This window comes from Hemiscyllium ocellatum, chromosome 25, assembly GCF_020745735.1.
Source record: "Hemiscyllium ocellatum isolate sHemOce1 chromosome 25, sHemOce1.pat.X.cur, whole genome shotgun sequence".
Lineage (NCBI taxonomy): Eukaryota > Metazoa > Chordata > Chondrichthyes > Orectolobiformes > Hemiscylliidae > Hemiscyllium > Hemiscyllium ocellatum.
The window spans coordinates 43,932,246-43,953,107 of NC_083425.1; the positions used below are offsets into that span (position 1 = coordinate 43,932,246).

A 20,862-nucleotide genomic window follows, 5' to 3' on the forward strand; every position below is an offset into this window, starting at 1 on the left:
AATGTATCGGATCCCTTTGCAGAGGTCAAAAATAAACTTTTTCTTTGCTCTTGCTAGCATTTGAGTCGGGTCAATTTAATTTCCACAACAGTACTCTAAGGAGACAGCGCACCTGTGAATTGAGAATAGCTGCAGTATTCAAAGTAGAAACAAGTGCTCTCTGATTTGATTTTCCATAATGCACCAAGGGAATACAGTTGTTCTGAGATCATACTGATTGCCAAGGTAGAATAAGCCAACCTGGCAAGATGTGCCCATAGAGAGGAGGGAAGGTTACCCAAAGGAATCTACATGCACCTCCATAATTTCAGGTCAGCTTAAGGACAGGGCCTGGAGGAAGGACCCCAGCAGATGTTTTGTGGTGTTTGAAAACAGAGGACAGAATATTATCTTTCGAGAGCAAATATGGTTCTTACTTTTTTCCCAATTCAAACAAAGCTGCAGCCCTCCCTGCTCCCACGGGTAAAGGCAGGAGAGTCTTGCCTTTCACTTGACCCACGACGACAAAGACATTGCTCTTCAGGCTGTGCACATGCCGCACGACATCTTGAGAGACAACTTGGGGCCAGCTGTTATGATTCCTGCTGTTGGTTAAAACTGGCATGACCACCTAGAACAGAAAGACAGAGAGATAATTCTGGTCAATTCAGAACAACATAAATCACCTCTCCCTCCATAAGACCAAATCCATATATACAACTAACACACATTTGGATTATTCAGCTTGACCAGATTATTTCTTCCACAATAGAAACAGTCACTCCTACCTCGTTCAAAGGCAGCTCTCTCGAAGTTGCTCAATCTGGTTCATGGCGGCAGTTTTGACTTGCTTCAAGCACCCTTTCCTCTCTCAATTAAGAGGCACTATACCTCTTTGGGATGGTCCACATAACATGAGCATGCTCTAGCTCTGAGCGGTTCCATCCAAGTGCAACAAATGGGAGCTCCACATTTTCTCAAGATCTGGAATTCCCGTGTGCAGGAATCAAGATCCCAAAATTAAACAGCACAGGTTTGGTATGAGTGAAAAATGCAGAAATCACACAAAAGGTGACCAACTATTCAAAAAGCTGGTTTAACATAAGTCTGTAGGACACTGGTGTATTGAACTGGCTTGAGTTATAAAACATAACAGCACAGTGCAGGCCCTTGATGTTGCACCAACCTGTGGAACCAATCTGAAGCCCATCTAGCCTACACTATTCCATCATCCAAATGTTTATCTAATGTCGAAGATAATATCACATGTTTGTTGGGGAGTTGCAAATATTGAATGGATTTTCTCTCACCTTTTTCAGGCAAAAATGGCATCTACACCTGTTGCTAAACCTGTACTATTTCAATAAATCAACTCATGGCCTATGTGCACCATGGAAAAGATTTCTAATTGGCATCTGTAGCTTTAAAAGGATGAAGGATGGTAATCCCCCTTGAGGTATTGCAGTGATACTACAAACTGGGGTGATTTCCAGGTCAGACAAGACCATAGCTTTATTCTGAAGGTACACAAAGGGGAAACAGCACTGAAGAGTCTGCTTCCCTGTTCATAGTTTGAGTCACACACTTACAATCCTTAAAATCACATCAGGTACATCAAACACTCAAGCATCATAAACAGGCAGAGTATGTGCAACGATTACAGGGTTTCAGACCTCCCAAACAGGTTTCGGATATATTGTATTGTAAAACTAAACACTCCTAACCCGGTGCTCATTCCTCAGCACTGAGTCCCTCTTCAATGGAGCCCCTGATGATGTGCTGTTCACAACCAATGCATCCTTAGCATTTCAGGCAGCACCTCACCCCACCAAACCACAGCAATCTTTTTGACTCTGCATTATCAATGAGATCCCTCTCCCCTACATGTTGCAGGGGCTTTTCCCAGATCCTCCATTAGATTGTAGTGACTTCAAGCATATTCCCATCACAATGTCCTTTTGTGTGTATTACCGCAATTAACTTTCTTCCTAATCCGTTTACTGTGGCTAGTCTGGTGCCAATCTTATACAATTTAATTGTAATTTATATATTTCAATTTTCCTATCTCTGGATGGCATGGGGGCTCAGTGGTTAGTACTGGTGTCACACAGCGCCAGAGACCTGGGTTCAATTCCACCCTCAGGTGACCGTTTGTGTGGAATTTTCTCATTCTCCCTGGGTCTGTGTGGGTTCCCTCTGGGTACTTTGGTTTCCTCCCACAATCCAAAGATGTGCAGGTTAGGTGGATTGGCCATGTTAAATTATGCTGGCTAGGTGGGGTAGCCATGGGAAATGCAGGGTTACAGTGTAAGGGGATGAGTCTGGATGGAATGCTCTTCAAAGGGTTGGTATGGACAGAATGGCCTGCTTCCACATAGTAGAGATTCTATTATTCTATCCACTTATTGGTGCCTTAGCTAAGATTAGATTAGACTTACAGTGTGGAAACAGGCCCTTCTGCCCAACAAGTCCACACCGACCCGCCGAAGCGCAACCCACCCATACCCCTACATTTACCCCTTACCTAACACTACGGGCAATTTAGCTTGGCCAATTCACCTGACCCGCACATCTTTGGACTGTGGGAGGAAACCGGAGCACCCGGAGGAAACCCACGCAGACACGGGGAGAACGTGCAAACTCCACACAGTCAGTCGTCTGAGTCGGGAATTGAACCCGGGTCTACAGGCGCTGTGAGGCAGCAGTGCTAACCACTGTGCCACTGTGCCGCCCACAAGTGACACTCATTTTTTCAAACTATTAAGTTCTCTGTCTGACTGTCAATTGTTGTTTCTACTTCTCCTAGTATTACAAGACTCTCCTGCTGGTAGTTGCTACTTTGGTAGGATTGCCCATTTTACGTGGAATAAAGAGATTTTGGAAGTTCCGGGCACACCAGCAGATCCAGCTGGAGCAATCAAGCTAATTAATGTACCAGCAGGTAAACACCTCAATGTGTCTATCAAGATAGGGATTGGAAGACATACAAAACTATTTTTATTGAATCTATTCAATAATTGGCAGCCTCCCAGTTCTCTCAGAGTCCATTTCATTGCAACTCCATTTCTTTGTTGACTGGTTTTGTTGTCCATTCTCAATCTTGTCTGAACCCTGTTGTTGTGAATCTGTTCGCCGAGCTGGGAATTTGTGTTGCAGACGTTTCATCCCCTGTCTAGGTGACATCTTCAGTGTTTGGGAGCCTCCTGCAAAGCACCTCTGTGATGTTTCCTCTGGCATTTATAGTGGTTTGAATCTGCCGCTTCCGGTTGTCAGTTCCAGCTGTCCGCTGCAGTGGCCGGTATATTGGGTCCAGGTCGATGTGCTAATTGATTGAATCTGTGGATGAGTGCCATGCCTCTAGGAATTCCCTGGCTGTTCTCTGTTTGGCTTGTCCTATAATAGTAGTGTTGTCCCAGTCGAACTCATGTTGCTTGTCATCTGAGTGTGTGGCTACTAAGGATAGCTGGTCGTGTCGTTTCGTGGCTAGTTGGTGTTCATGGATGCGGATCATTAGCTGTCTTCCTGTTTGTCCACGACACGACCAGCTATCCTTAGTAGCCACACACTATCACATGATGAAGGACCATCGCTCCGAAAGCTAGTGTGCTTCCAATTAAACCTGTTGGACTGTAACCTGGTGTTGTGTGATTTTTAACTTTGCTGCTATGTTCTCCTTCTCCCTTCTCTGCTCACTGTCCCACAGCAGGAAGACGCTGCTATGGGCAGAAACCCTCCCACATCATTTTTCAGGTATTTTGAAGACAGTTGCAAGACTTCCTGACCACAGGGGGTGATCAATCCCTGCAGCAGCAGCTGTACACAGCAGAAGGCAGACTGAAGGTGAAGCAGAAAATGGCTCCCACTTTGTTCTGTCTCAGGAAATGGGAAATGCATATAATATGCATTCCTTTCTTCACCCTGATTGTCCAAATTGGTTACACTTGATTTGGAGCCCCATGATACTAATTTGGACTTCACAATCTCAAGTGTTGCATAATTGAAGGCAAAGTCTTTGACACTTTTGTGATGATTGTTGCAAACAGACAGCCTCTATGCTTAGCAACAGGAAACAAAGGTAACTAAATCCTTGTGGAAGAAGCACAAACCAACAGTCAGTCATTTTGGTTACATCATATAGTCTGCCACTATCTCACCTCACTATTATAATAAATACCTCACTCTATTATAATAAACACCTTCAAAAAGGAATCCCTGATCTCTTTTCCAGGAAACATTGTGACTGATTGGAATAAAATGACCAATGGGTAAGGGACCTAAGTGAAGCATTAAGCACAAGCTTTCATTATGGGAAACGCTGCCTTTGCTCAATGAAAAGCAGCAGTTCTTCAAGCAGCTTAGGGCAATGGTATAACCAAAGAACTAACAGACAATAGAGTGATTGTGGGAGTTCCAATAGCACCTGAATACCAAAGACATGTGCTACTTCAGCTCTCTCACAATGATCTATAACCCAAACACTCAAGGGCCCAACCCACTGACAGTCAGGTATGGAGGCAAGCTTAACGAGGATAGGGAGGTAGAGCACACTGGAGCAATCATTTTGACGAGCCCCTCAAATATTCAAACTGTGCATTCTCAACTCCATTTCTCAGAGCCCCGTTTGGTTCAATTTCAGTGCTGCTCTTGTCTGGATTCAATGTGAAAGTCAATGGACAGCTGACAAACAACAAAGCTGCTGGAGGGGTATAAAAATCTCTCCTGGAATTCGGAAACAGTAGAGATACACTCCTGGCATGCCTTCACAACTGTGCATCCTTCATTTGGGAGAACCAGTACAAGTTGGAGGATCTTGGGGATGTGGTTTATGATTATATTCAAGGTAAGTTTAATTTGCAGGAAGTACAGAGCAGTCTCCCCTGCTGTCTACCACAAGATAGATCATTACAATGATCCTCCTCAATCACTTCTGTCCAGTGGCTGAAGATCTCCTTCTATGATGAGTGTTCGCCCATTGAAAGGCACTACAAATATGATCTTCACTCTCTCTCTCTCTCTCATGGAAGACAAGTGTGAAAATAGCATCAACTGTTGTAGATGGCATTTTCTGACCACAGGAACATCTGAGTTTTAACCACAAAGGTTTACAGAGTATCCTCCTCAAATCTGAATGCCTTCAGAAATTTGTCACCATCCTCCACTTACTCCACAATGACTTGCAAGCAATCATTTTCACCAATGGAGAAAGTGAGGACTGCAGATGCTGGAGATCAGAGCTGAAAAATGTGTTGCTGGAATTGCACAGCAGGTCAGGCAGCATCCAAGGGCGGCACGGTGGCACAGTGGTTAGCACTGCTGCCTCACAGCGCCTGAGACCCGGGTTCAATTCCCGACTCAGGCGACTGACTGTGTGGAGTTTGCACGTTCTCCCCGTGTCTGCGTGGGTTTCCTCCGGGTGCTCCGGTTTCCTCCCACAGTCCAAAGATGCGCGGGTCAGGTGAATTGGCCATGCTAAATTGCCCATAGTGTTAGGTAAGGGGTAATATGTAGGGGTATGGGTGGGTTGCGCTTCGGCGGGTCGGTGTGGACTTGTTGGGCCGAAGGGCCTGTTTCCACACTGTAAGTAATCTAAAAAAAAAAGGAGCAGGAGAATCAACGTTTTGAGCATAAGCCCTTCTTCAGGAATCCTGATGCCCGAAACGTCGATTCTCCTGCTCTTTGGATGCTGCCTGACCTGCTCCGCTTTTCCAGCAACACATTTTTCATCTTCACCAATGGAACCACCACAAATAGTAACTCTGTGAAAACCGGGGTCTAACAAGGCTGTACCACTGTGCCAATTCCTCATCTCCATTTTCTTCATTGCAATGCTGTATTGCACCTCCACAGGAGTGAAGCTAAGCTATAGAACAAGCAATCTATGGTTCAATCTACACCACTTTCAATCCAAAATCTAACCCACTCCAACCTCTGTCATCATGTTCCAGGATACAGAGGATGCTTGTGCATGTGTCTACTCCGAAACTGAGCTCAACATTGTTGTGGATTCCTTCTCCAAAGCAATGGGAATATTGATCTTTAACTGAATACCCTGAAAACTAAGCTGTTCCTTCAACCAGATCGCAGGCAGAACATTATCTCCACCTCATCTGGTCCTACATCTGTTGACTGGTTTTAATGGTGGGATCCACGTTTCAGGAGCCTTCTGTCAATGAAGCCAAACCTAGATGACAAAATTCATCACTGCCTCCACTGTGCCAACACATCCTTTGGCCAACTGAGGTAGAGAACATTTGAGGACCATGGCCTCAAATCCAAGAGTAAGATCTGGGTTTGCCAGGTAGCAGTGATTCCCACGGTCCTACATGCTTCAGCAATTTGAATAACCCACGACAGGAATCTCCAGAACATTGGTATAGTACAATGGGTGGGGTGTCTTCCTACTATTTGCAGATTCCTGGTTGGTGACTGACCAAAACGGTAAACATTCATTTGAGACATCTGCAAACAACATGAGAGAGTCACTGGAAAAGTGCAGAGATGGAGTTGACGCCTTGGAGAGAGCACACACCCTTCCAACTACCCAACCCTTTAACTAACACCTTTCCTGTGTATGGCAGATCATGCATCGGGCTTATCAGCATTTCAGCAGCCAACATCCTAGAGTGAAAATTGGTCCTTCTCAATCTCAAAGACATGTAAGGAAATAGGATACATATAAAAGCTGCTGCTGCTGCTGAAGAGCTTAAAATGACCGAGAGCTGGATAGCTGCCAGTTCACTTGGAGTTTCGTGGTTTGCTAAATTATGAACACATTAAGCGGACATCTTCCACAGCTGGTCAATCCTGCATTTGATAAAACTGAGGGAAGATCTGAACATAAGAGTAGGATAGCAGCCTCCATTAAATACTGCACAGGGAGTGAGGTGTACTTTAGAATCAATCATGCACCATGGGTACACAGCTCCTGATGGCTGGAGAGAATGACATTGAGGCATTAACTGAGAAGAACCTCTGGTGGGATTGTCGATGTTACAAGGCATATTGTCAAAGCCTAAGCAGACAAGAAAGGTTGTAGGTCCATTCTGAAAACTGTAGGAGATGCAAGAAGCATAAAATGAAACCACAAACAGCAGGAATTCTTTAGGACAAAATGATGAAAGGAACAGACATTAGAGCTGCAGACCGGAAGGAAACCATGACTAAAGATGACTTTGGTGTTAAAAGATGCAGGCAGATTGATTTATTCTGTCAAGATGGTAAAGAAGTGGGAAGAATTTAATCAATCCACAAATACTGGAATTCATCCAGAGAAGTTGAAAATGTGTTGCTGGTTAAAGCACAGCAGGTCAGGCAGCATCCAAGGAATAGGAAATTCAACGTTTTGGGCATAAGCCCTTCATCAGGAAAGGGCTTATGCCTGAAACGTCGAATTTCCTATTCCTTGGATGCTGCCTGACCTGCTGTGCTTTAACCAGCAACACATTTTCAACTGTGATCTCCAGCATCTGCAGACCTCATTTTTTACCCTTTCTCATCCAGAGAAGCCATGAAAACCGAAAGACAAATCCTCCACTGCAGGGGGTGGGGGGAGTGTCCTCCACTTTGCCTATAAAACACAGGCATACCCTCCATTAACAACACAGAACAGCAGTACTGATTTTTCTGCAAAATTAAAATGCCTTTTTTCCGCAAGGAATATACATGATCAGATTAGGAAGATAGAGCATCAGAATGAATATTTTAAGGAAGATTTAGTTTCAGAGATAGACCAAATAAAACACTATTGAAAATCTGGAGAAAATAGCGTTTAAGATTCAGAATAGCTTCTAAATTAGATACTACGTCAGATGCTGAACACTTTAATAAATTTTTAAAAAATGATGATGGCACAGCTTACAGAGGGTTAAAGTAAACCGAAAGATACTTCTAAAAGCTGTAAATTGAGAGAGGGGAGTGTGCAGTGGGACCTGGGTGTCCTTGTGCACCAGTTGCTGAAGGTAAGCATGCAGGTGCAGCAGGCAGTAAAGAAGGCAAATGGTATGTTGGCCTTCATTGCGAGAGGTTTTGAGTACAGGAGCAAGGAATGTATTGTTGCAGTTATACAGGGCCTTGGAGAGGCCACACCTAGTGTGCAGTTTTGTTCTCCTTTTCTGAGGAAGGATGCTCTTGCTCTCGAGGGACTGCAGCGAGGGTTTACCAGGCTGTTTCTGGGGATGGCGGGACTGACGTGTGAGAAGATATCGACTCGGTTAGGATTGTTTTCACTGGAGCTCAGACAAGTGACGGAGGTTCTCATTGAAGCTTATAAAATTCTAAGAGGACGAGACTGGGTAGATGCAGGAAGGATGTTCCCGATGGTGGGTGTGTCCAGTACTAGAGATCACAGTCTGAGGATTCGGGGTGGACCATTGAGGACAGAGATGAGGAGACATTTCATCATCCAAAGAGTGGTGAGCCTGGGGAATTCATTACTACAAGAAGTAGTTGATGCCAACATATTGAACGTATTCATGCTAAATTCCCCAAAGTGCCATGGGATTTATAGGCTAGGTGGGTTAGCCATGAGAAATGCAGGGTTACAGAAACAGGGTAGGAGGTTGGATCTGGATGGGATGCTCTTCAGAGGGTTGGTGTGGACTCAATGTGTCAAATAGCCTGCTTCCACATTGTAGGGATTCTATTATTCTATGATGAAGAGTTGGTTAGATATGGCACTTGGGGTGAATGGGATTGAAGGTTGTGGGAAGAAAGCAAGATTAGGCTATTGAATTAGGCAATCAGTCATGGTCTTGATGAATGGCGGAGCAGGCTCAAAGGGCTGAATGGCCTCCTCCTGCCCCTATCTTCTAGGTTTCTGTGGGAAGAAGTCCTAAAAGCCTTTGACAACCATTTCAACCTCAGCACCAATAAAATTCTTGAATCAGCAAAGTTTAAATACAAGAATTCAGCATCAAGGAGAATCCATAAATGAATTCATGAAAGATCTCTACAGACCAGGGAAAACATGTGACTATGATGACTTAAAGGTTGCATGAGACACAATTATGATTGGAATTGCTGATAATCTTCATTAGACTTTTCACAGTCAAAGGAAGATTAGAATGCCAAGAAAGTGATTCAGATGGTGAGTGAAGAAGAAATCTGGAAGTAACAGAGGTCCATTCTGAAAGGAGAAGATCTATCTGGTTGCAGGATTTCAGCATGATCCATACAGTCTTTGAGGTACAAAATTATTTTTAAAAGGTGAGCAACTAATACAGTGAATAGCACAGACGCTAGATACTAATGGTCTTCAGCAACATTGTGGAGCAAGGATATCTCACTGCCAAAACCAATGTTAACCTATCAACCAGAATTCTTTATTTGTAATGCAACAGGTCACTGGCGAAAATCTATCATAGTAGGACAGTTCCAGAAAAAGAAGGAATCAAATAGTTACCCACACAGAGACATTAATGAAGTAGAACTTTTTTCAATAGAAGAAAACAACACAAAAGAGTTTCTATATAGATTATAAATATCCTCTTACCAAGAGATTAGATTATCAGTAGCCATTTTAGCAAATTAAAGCTTCACTCAACGGCAAAGTGTTATTATGATCATCATATATAGAATTATGGTGGAAACTTTATCTACAGCTAACAACAGTGCAACTACATGGTCCAGGAGGCATACCACTTCTAAATAAAGTTAAGACATAAGCAACTCTCCAACAGAAACAGTGTCAAATAATAGAAAACTTAAATGAACTCTCCATTCAAGAATTCTCAGTCTTACATTTCATTGTGTGTCTTGACCTATAACCTGTTCAAATAGTACAAAGACTCAAACTGGTGAAAGTCAAGAAGCAACTGGTCCAGGAACAGCCATCCGTGAAGAGCAAGTCAAGTAGCATGTAGGTAAAGAACAACCAGCTATGGAACAAGTGACAGAAAAGTTTGTATGAGTTCCCTATGCTCATGGCAGAACTCAAATGTAAGAAAGAGTTCAGTCAGGGGTTTTGCGATAATGGTATTAGAAATTTGTCTCATATGGAATGTAAGACTGAAAGCTGTGACGGCACTGGTTTGGCAGAAATGTTTTCCTCTGCTGTCAACACTGGAGAAAGAGAGAAAGGGGGGAGGGGGTGAGAGGGAGAGGTGAGAGGGAGAGGTGAGAGGGAGAGATAGAGTTCAGTCTAGAAGGATCAGCAAAGTTTGTGGATAAACACTAGCAACGACAAAGCCAATAAGTATTTCCCGATTCAGGTTATTACTGCATATGCATCTGCAACACAACTGGGTGAAAAAAGTATTTATGACATTTTAATGTCTGATACCATATGCTGAGGAAATTCAAAGAGTTGTAAACAGAAACAAATAATTTCATGTCCTTATATCTCTTAGAATAATCACAGAAATTGTGACAGATATTACGCCAAGCAATCAATGAATAACAGAACCGAGGAAGTAAACATGGTAGTTTCACTATTATTGCAAAGACAGAGACCAAACAAAAGCTTCAAAACAATTGATAATCAAAGACTATACACTTTAAAGTTGATTTACCAGCAGAACGATAATAAAAATGCGACAAATTGAAGATATCAACCCTTTAGAAGAAACAACTGAGAAGGGATAACCTTTGACTAAAGATTGAAAGTACAGGTCAGGAACAAATTGAATGCCTCAGGGATCCAGGATACTGCAACAAAAAAGACTGTTTCATCAAGACAGCACTCTCCAGGAAGGAAATCCAAGAGATCAAATGTCCTCCAGTTTAAAGAGACTTTCACCTTCATGCTGTCAGGAACAGAATCTAATCTTCCCAAGCCCAAAGACAATGTCTTCATGTAAAAAAATGAGATCTCCGATCTTCTGAATTTATGACGTCACATACTAAGGGTGAAACTGAGTAGTGGTCAATGAAATTATTATGAAATTATCCCTTTTGAGAAAAACTGTTTTGTAGATGTTGTCAAGCTGTACTGAGGCCTGCCTGAAGCGTTACCCTCAATGATGTAACATGAGCTCGGTAGACGAACAGTTTAGGATCTTAAAGGACCTACCATTCACATCCTCCATATCATCACTCAATCATATCAAACTTGCACTTAGTTGTTAATTTACAATTAAACTACATCTTATTTAAAACAAGAAACTCTTTCCACTAAGTTAGCAGGTGGTATTCCGCTGCGACCTACATTTTTTGAAGTGGCCCTGTCAATCCCCACCCTAAAAGAGAATGGTGACAGCAAACCTGACCCATGATAATCATAATGCAGGTAGCCTCATACAACAATGTCAGCAGGGAGGACTGCTCATATAACATCATCACATTCCACATGCAAGCCAGCTTTAGGGTGAAATCCTAACATGCAATTAACTCTGAAGGTTTAAAGTTTACAGCTATTCATTGTTGTTGCTCTGTAACTAGCAAACTAATGCACCAAAGAGATGGGTAAATATATAGTGATTCAATCTCTGATGGAAAATAACCCTATTGAGAGCAATGTTTGTTAACTAATACAGTATTGAGCTAATCTGGTTGTGCAATATTTCTTATTCAAAGTACAAAACAGAGATATCTTAATGGCATGTAGCTATATATATGTCTTAAATCAAGAACACTCCTCGCACTCTTACACTATAAAATGATGGCTTGATATTGTGAATGTGTTGAACAGAACATCAATAATATTATATCATCATGCTGAACAAAAGACTCCCATTATAGCTTCTGACATAGTTGGGAAGCCTGTGCCAAAAAGAATTGAGTCCAAGAATTTGAAGTCAAGCTTGAAAAAGGATATACACTGAGACTTTTCTACAGGTTGCCGATCAGGAAGTAGAAAATAGCAGCAGATATTCTGGGTAGAAACAGGGTCTTGTATTTTTACAGGATAGAAATGCGGCGCAGATGCCCATTGATGTCTGGGAATTTTATGGCAGGTTTGAAAGAAAATCTTCACCTTCTCTGTTTCTAAGCCATTGACATTGACTTTGAATCATCAAACAAACTCATCTGAAGGTTAAGTGGGCCAACATGCCGCTCTGCAATATGCAGAGAAACCTAATCAACAGATGTGTGAACTTAGGAAGAAATTCCAACAAATGGGAATGATTACTGTGCAGGTTCACAGTGAGAGGCTCCATATGGAGGTGTCGACAGAAGGTACCATTGTTCAAGATCTGTGAGAAGATTTGTAGCTCGGGTGCTCGTTGTTGTGGTTCTGTTCGCCGAGCTGGGAATTTGTGTTGCAGATGTTTTAGTCCCCTGTCTAGGTGACATCCTCAGTGCTTGGGAGCCCCTTGTGAAGGGCTTCTATGTTGTTTCCTCCGGCATTTATAGTGGTTTGTCTCTGCCGCTTCCGGTTGTCAGTTCCAGCTGTCCGCTGCAGTGGCCGGTATATTGGGTCCAGTTCGATGTGTTTGTTGATAGAATCTGTGGGTGAGTGCCACGCCTCTAGGAATTCCCTGGCTGTTCTCTGTTTGGCTTGCCCTATAATAGTAGTGTTGTCCCAGTCAAACTCATGTTCCTTGTCATTTGCGTGTGTGGCTACTAAGGATAGCTGGTCGTGTCATTTTGTGGCTAGTTGGTGTTCATGGATACGGATCGTTAGCTGTCTTCTTGTTTGTTCTATGTAGTGTTTTGTGCTGTCCTTGCATGGGATTTTGTCCACGACATTGGTTTTGCTCATGCTGGGTATTGGGTCCTTTGTCCTGGTGAGTTGTTGTCTGAGAGTGTTCAAACTTTAAAAAAACTCAAGCCTTCACAAGCTGTTTACTTGTGGTTTTGGTCAACTGTTCGACATCTCTTCAAAGACAAACCAGGACAAAACACATCTCTTAAAGCCACAGCATCGTCACCAGGCTAATATATGGCAGACCAGACAGGGGTAGAATGGAGTGGTCACTCTTGAAGTAACAAAGGCAAAGAAAAAAAATCGGGGTTCAGCAGCAAATGAGCTGAGGCAGGGGCATTATCCAGATCTGTATGGAGGCTGTTCTGATAATTTTGTAGATAATGCTGATGAATTCATTTTAAAACCTAGCATAGAGTCACAGAGGAGAAAGTGAGGACTGCAAATGCCGGAGTTCAGAGTCGAGAGTTTGATTCTGGAGAAGCACAGCAGGTAAGGCAGCAACTGAGGAGCAGGAGAATTGACGCTTCGGCATAAGCCCTTCATTAGGAATGAGGTTTCTGGGCCGGGGGCTGAGATATAAATGGGAGGGTGGTGGTGTTAGGAGGGCAAGGTAGCTGAGAAAGCGATAGATGGATGAAGGTGAGGGAGAAGGTGATAGATCGTGTGTGGGGGGTCTCTTTGGAGCGTATGGATGGGAAAGGTGATGGATCAGATCAGAAGGGCAGTGCCGAGCTGGAGGCTTGGGACAGGGGTAACGTGGGAAAATGTGGAAGCTAGTGAAATCCATATTTATCCAGTGTGGTTGCGGGGTCCCAAGGTGGAATACGAGGTATTCTTCCTGTGGGCATTGGGTGAGAACGGTTTGGCAATGGAGGAGGCAAGGACCTGCATGTCCTTGATGGAGTGGGAGGGGGAGTTGAGGTGTTCAGTCACGGGGCGGTGGTGTTGGTGGGTGTGAGTGTCCAAGAGATGTTCTGTGAAATTATGTGCAAGAAGGCGTCCTGTTTCCCCGATGTAGAGGAGACCATATCAAGTGCAACGGATACAGTAGATGACATTGGTGGAGGTACAGGTAAATTTCTGAAGGATGTGGAAGGACCATTTGGGGAAAAGGATCATAGAAGAGTCATAGAGATGTACAGCATGGAAACAGACCCTTCAGTCCATACTGACCAGATATCCCAACTGAACCCAGTCCCATTTGCCAGCACTTGGCCCATATCTCTCCAAACCCTTCCTATTCATACACCCATCCAAGATGCCTTTTAAATGTTGCAATTGTACCAGCCTCCACCACTTCCTCTGGCAGCTCATTCCATACATGCATCATCTTCTGTGTGAAAAAGTTGCCCCTTAGGTCTCTTTTATATCTTCCCCCTCTCATGCTAAATCTATACCCTCTGGTTCTGGACTCCCCCACCCCAGGGAAAAGACTTTGTCTATTTATCCTATTCATGCCCCTCATAATTTTGTAAACCTCTTTAAGGTCACCCCTCAACCTCCGACGCTCCATGGAAAACAGCCTCAGCCTGTTCAGCTTCTCTCCATAGCTCAAATCCTCCAACGCTGGCAACATCCTTGTAAATCTTTTCTGAACCCTTTCAAGTTTCACAACATCTCTCCGATAGGAAGGAGACCAGAATTGCACGCAATATTCCAATAGCGACCTAGCCAATATCCTGTAGAGTCACATCATAACCTCCCAACTCCTGTACTCAGTACTCTGACTAATATTAGAAAGCATACCAAATGTCTTCTTCACTAGCCTATCGACCTGCTATTCCACTTTCAAGAAGCTTTGAACCTGCACTCCCAGGTCTCTTCATTCAGCAACACTCCCTAGGACCTTATCATGAAGTGTATAAGTCCTGCTAAGATTTCCTCTCCCAAAATGCAGCACCTCATATTTATCTGAATTAAACTCCATCTGAATTTCTCAGCCCATTGGCCCATCTGGTCATGATCCTGTTGTAATCTGAGGTAACCCTCTTCGCTGTCCACTACATGTCCAATTTTGGCATCATCTGCAAACTTACTAACTGTACCTCTTATGCTCATATCCAAATCATTTATCTAAATGATGCAAAGTAGAGGACCCAGCACCGATCCTTGTGGCAGTCCACTGGTCACAGGCCTCCAGTCTGAAAAACAACCCTCCACCACCACCCTCTGTCTTCTACCTTTGAGTCAGTTCTGTATCCAAATGGCTAGTTCTCCCTGTATTCCATGAGATCTAACCTTGCTAACCAGTCTCCCATGGGGAAACTTGTCGAATGCCTTACTGAAGTCCATATAGATCACATCTACCACTCTGCCCTCATCAATCCTCTTTGCTTCTTCCTCTAAAAATTCAATCAAGTTTGTGAGACATGATTTCCCATGCACAAAGCCATGTTGACTATCCCAAATCAGTCCTTGCCTTTCCAAATACATTACATCCTGTCCCTCAGGATTCCCTCCAGCAACCTGCCCACCACCGATGTCAGACTCACTGATCTATAGTTCCCTGGCTTGCCCTTACCACCCTTATTAAACAGTGGCACCACGTTAGCCAACCTCCATTCTTCCGGCACCTCACCTGTGACTATCGATGATACAAATATCTCAGCAAGAGGCCCAGCAATCTCCTCCCTAGCTTCCCACAGAGTTCTAGGTGTACCCTGATCAGGTCAAGGGGATTTATCCACTTTTATGCATTTCAAAACATCCAGCGCTTCCTCCTCTGTAATATGGACATTTTTCAAGATGTCACCATCTATTTCCTTACAGTCCATATCTTCCATGTCCTTTTCCATAGTAAATACTGATGCAAAGTACTCGTGTAGTATCTCCCCCACTTTCTGCAGCTCCACATAAAGGCCGCCTTGCTAATATTTGAGGGGCCCTATTCTTTCTCTAGTTACCCTTTTGTCCTTAATGTAACCCTTTGGATTCTCCTTAATTTTATTTGCCAAAGCTATCTCATGTCCCCTTTTTGCCCTCCTGATTTCCCTCTTAAGTACACTCCTACTGCCTTTATACATTCACTGATCACATGGATAAAGTTATGTGGTTTCATCATCGGCCTCTTTCCTGGAAGGTAGCTGGAAGAGTTAAAATTGAGTAAAACTGAATTATAGGGCTTAATGGACCAAGAGAAGGAATAGACTCATGGAAAAAAGGATTTCTTCACTTTGAGGTTTCATGAATTAATGCATCGGTGTAGACAACTGCGTAAATGCATAACAATTTCAACAGAGTGAGCAGGCCAGGGAGGAAGGTCTTTTGACAACTTGATGGAGCTAAGGTATGTAGTAGGATTAATAAAAGAAAACAAAATGATCAGAAAAGAGAATATACATCATTAAGCTTTCCAATTACAATTACCAATGAACAAATACTATTTACAAATATTTGTTGTGGCATAGACTACATCAATTATGGAACATATTTCAAAGGACATAAAATCATTTTGACTTTCAGTACATTGTGCAGCTTTGCCTATTAGTGTTAAAAGGGATATCATGAATCTACACCAGTGGAAGGATTTTATAAAACTTCCATGTTTATGAAATAATGCTCACAATGTCAAATGAGTATGTTCAATTTCCTCCTTCATTCCATTAAATTGATTTTCAGATTGTAAAAGATAAATTAAAATCTTCAAGAGCATATTTATCTCAAAGAAGCAATAAATAAACTCAAACATGTTTAGTGAAGGAACTTCAGCAGTAGTTTGTGGAAGCAAATCAAGGAAAAGGAAACTAGTCTCTTCATAACAGAGCACAAATGCTAACTCATTGACCAAGCTTATTTATACGTCCTGTCTTTTACTGTCAATACAGACATCACCGGGCTACGTATGTCCTCAAGTCATTATATAGTTGTTCAATTTGCCATCAATGTCACTCTAAAGCCAGTCACTAAGAAAACGTCCAGTGAGTGCAACAAGCTTTCCAAATTTCCTATGCCCACTGAAGGAGGCCTGATGTTTGGAACATGCCTGAGATTAGGATGTCAGTGTGCAAATAAAACTTCAACCCTGTGTCACTCCATCATACCACCATGACGACTCAAGCCATTGTTGAAGGCAAATTTTTACAATCATCTTTTCTCATTTACAAAATATGGAAAAATGAATAAAATCCTAGAATTGCAATTCCAAAATACCAATTAGAATTTGAAATATCAGTTACCAGAAACTATAAGTTCTAATTATAGATGAATGGAAATGTGGAATTCTGCCACCTCCAAACAGACCCCACTACCAAGGATATATTTCCCTCACTTCCCCGATCAGAGTTCCAAAAAGACCACTCCCTCCGCGACTCCCTCGACAGGTCCACATCCCCCCACCAACCCAACCTCCACTCCCGGCACCTTCCCCTTCAACTGCAAGAAATGCAAAACTTGCGCCCACACCTCCCCTCTCACTTCTGTCCAAGGCCCCAAGGGATCCTTCCATATCCATCACAAATTCACCTGCACCTCCACACACATCATTTACTGCATCCGCTGCACCCGATGTGGCCTCCTCTACATTGGGGAAACAGGCCGCCTACTTGCAGAACGTTTCAGAGAACACCTCTGGGACACCCACACCAACCAACCCAACTGCCCCATGGCGGAACACTTTAACTCCCCATCCCACTCCACCAAGGACATGCAGGTCTTCGGCCTCCTCCATCACCAGACCATGGCAACATGACGCCTGGAGGAACAGCGCCTCATCTTCCGCCTCGGAACCCTCCAACTACAAGGGATGAATACAGATTTCTCCAGCTTCCTCATTTCCCCTCCCCCTACCTTGTCTCAGTCCTAACCCACGGACTCAGCACCGCTTTCTTGACCTGCAAACTTCTTCCCAACCTCTCCGCCCCCACCCCTCTCCGGCCTATCACCCTCACCTTAACCTCCTTCCACCTATCGCATTCCCAACGCCCCTCCCCCAAGTCCCTCCTCCCTACCTTTTATCTTAACCTGCTTGGCACACCCTCCTCATTCCCGATGAAGGGCTAATGCCTGAAACATCGATTCTCCTGCTCCTTGGATGCTGCCTGACCTGCTGCACTTTTCCAGCAACACATTTTTCAGCCCTGATCTCCAGCATCTGCAGTCCTCACTTTCTCCTACACTCTGGTATTCTCCTTCAACTGTGAATGTACTCAGTTGTAAAGTGTACCTGCTAATTCTGTGCGGGCAGTTTAATTTTTTTGGAGTTCAATTTATGTCTGCCAAAGTGGTACACACAAAAGTGCCCCAACTGTAAAACAGCACAATATATTGGGCATTCTTAAATGAGTGTTTATTTTAAATTTAATCTGAAAGCTTGGCATAAAAACGAGCATAGGTTAGTGCTGATGGCATAACATTATCAGAACTATGCTCTGGATTGAGAATGATAAAGTGACATTTAGAAACACTAAAATGAAACAAAAAAGTTCTGAAGTTGGGGGGGTGGCCGTCACTGGACCTGAAACATTAAATCTGTTTCTCACTTCACAAACACTACCAGACCTGATGAGTTTCTCTAGTAATTTATATTTTTGTTTGCTTCAGAAACAATTTGACATCCATTAAAAACAGATAAAATCCTCTGTTTTTGCTGTCCTTTTCCAACTCCTCTGAAGATATTAACAGATAATGCAATCATACTCCAGCAGACACTAAGTGCCCCTTCATAACAGGTTGATATAGACATTACTGATATTGGAACAATACTTGCTTTGTCAGCATGTTAACCAAACAGCAGATTTTCAACCAAGGAATTTCTTGGAATGAGGGGAATGAAGGCTAGCTAAATTTCCTCCCTATATTGAAAAAGAAATCCCAGCCAAATAAAGTCAAGCTGAGAACAACAGAGAAGAGGAAATTGAAGTGTCACTTGCCTGATTGAGTGCGGGGGGAGGGAGATGTAAAATCCCTGCTCTGCTGAACTTCCTCCCTCCCTATCCCCTGGAAATTAAATGTTGCTGATCTAATTTCCATACCCATAGAAAACCCTCCAGTGTCATAACTTAGTGATAGTCCAAGTGAGAGAACCCTGACAGAAAATTCAACTGTACCACTGAGCACAATATAGACAAGCTTAAAATTGCATTCACTCAACTTCCAATATTTCTGCTTTACAACAGAGATTGCTGGATTGTATTCAGGATTGGAAGATCCTTATTAGTTATTCATCTCTCATATCCTAAGCCACTGAGTTAAAAAAAAGTTGCTGAAACATTATCAATGGAAAGAACTATAATTTTATGCAAATCACAAAGTTACCAATTGTGCCCACTGGCCAGGTAAAATAATTTCAAAATGATATTGTTACAAAATCACACAACACCAGAACATAGTCCAACAGATTTATTTGAAAGCACTTGCTTTCCAAGTGCTGCTCATGCATCAGGAGGTTGTGGAGTATAAGATTGTAATATCAGAATTTATATCAAAGGTTTACAGTGTGGTATAACTCTGAAATGATATATGGAAAAAGACCTGGATTGTAGTTCTGTACTTGCAACAGACATAGACACACAGACACTCTTGCAGACACACATGCATACTCCTACAGACACACACACTCATGCAGACCCTCTCTCATACAGAAGCTCTCTCTCATACACTCCCATGCACACACCCTCTCACAGACCTATACCTCTTTACACTCCCACACTCTCACGCGCACACACACACACACCCTCTCACAGACGTATACCCCTTTACACGCACGCGCACACACACACACACTCACAGACACTCAGAGACCCACTAACACACACACACATTTGTGGGGTGAATTTGTACTTACAGAATTACAATCCAGGTCTTTTTCAATACTTAATTTCAGTTACATCACACTGTAAACTTTTGCTATAAGTTCTGTGTCTTACAATCTTATACTCCACAAACACCTGATGACGGAGCAGCACTCCAAAAGCTAGTGCTTCCAAATAAACCTGTTGGACTATAACCTGGTTTTGTGTGATTTTTAACTTTGTACAACCCAGTCCAACATCAGTATCTCCAAATCAAAATGATATCAACTGTGTCTTTAATCCTGGCTGCAGTGCAATTGATTTATAGCCTTCCATTATCCTTAATAGTGTTGGGACTGAGATTGAAGTGAACTGTAACCCACATCAACAAGACCTGCAAATATTCAACATTGAGAGGAGTTTGTGGTAAACGAACAGAATTGACAGACATCACAAACCACTGGTTAAAAATCACCAAATCACTTATTAAAAAGTAAAATTGACAATTACCAGAATCTTCTGATTCAAAATGAGGGATGATTGGAAATATGACAAATAACCAAATTCCAATGCATCCCTTCACAAAAACAAAATTTAAGCTATTCAGTCATTGAAACAGTGGACACAATACTGCTCTCAATATCACCTGTTGTTCCCTTTGATTTTATCTAATCTTGGCTTTATTTCAGCACTTTTCAGTAATGTTGCTGCTGAACAACAGTCTTGCCTTGCTAAGTGCCAATTGACTTAATTCATGTTTGCGTCGTGAAGAATTATATAAAATCCTATACGGCAGATAAGTTAATAGGGGGAAATGAGCAAATTAAAATCCATGTCCTCATCTGAACATGCCCCTGGACAATGACACTTTTTGCAATCCTGTTGTTCAAATGATACTGACCAAACCAGATGGTCCTGTCTGCTATGTTTGCATTGCAACACATTGTTTGAAAAAAACAATAAATCAAAACTATTTTTGCTCACAGAGAATTATGAGGGAATAAAGATGGATATTTTGGACATGTAAAACAGTGGCTGTGTAAAACAGTGGCTGTGCAGTATAGTTCCCATTCAATTCTGTGGAAGAAATATTTTTCTGTCTCTTCTGGCTGGGAGATTTACATTTGAAATGTCAACATTTGTTTTCAGTTTCCTCTGCAGTGTTTTCCTAGCACCCTCTGCATTAAAAAGAAATCTCAACAAGCTTTAAAGTTGACCTACCTCGTCTACCAGGGCTGCAAACTGGTCAAGGGGACAGTAAGCCAGGTCTCCGAACAGCAGGTTGGTCCTCATGGAGTCTGCCGTCAGTTTCTCTTTGTGTCTTTTGACGAAGAAAACAGCTTTGTTTTTGCTGAGATTTGGAAAATGTAGACTGGGAACCAGGTGCCCTGCTGGGTTCAGGGACAGCACCAGCACCGTCTGCTCGCTGTTCTCCACAAACTCCTGGATCACAAGCCGGTGCTCCTCGGTGCCGGTGCATTTTTGCCAGCGCTCAGCTTTCAGCTTCAGAGCCTTCAGCACATAGTCCTGCAGGAACCCCCACCTCTGGTCAGAGCTGCTGTCCCCCAT

At 42.9% G+C, this 20,862-nt stretch overlaps 1 protein-coding gene across 3 annotated transcripts in view; it reads right to left on the reverse strand.

Annotated features, from left to right (window-relative positions):
* LOC132827851 (dynein axonemal heavy chain 9-like) overlaps positions 1-20,862 on the reverse strand; it is a 504,454-nt gene extending 483,592 nt beyond the window's left edge. Inside the window, exons 1-2 of one of the 3 annotated variants that reach the window (XM_060844602.1) lie at positions 20,515-20,862; positions 455-610 (exon numbers count right to left, since the gene is read on the reverse strand). In XM_060844602.1, the coding sequence (XP_060700585.1) occupies positions 455-610; positions 20,515-20,862 (504 nt within the window). Of the gene's footprint in view, positions 1-416; positions 611-20,514 lie in introns of all 3 variants that reach the window. The other 2 variants (XM_060844601.1, XM_060844600.1) reach the window with 2 other exon arrangements.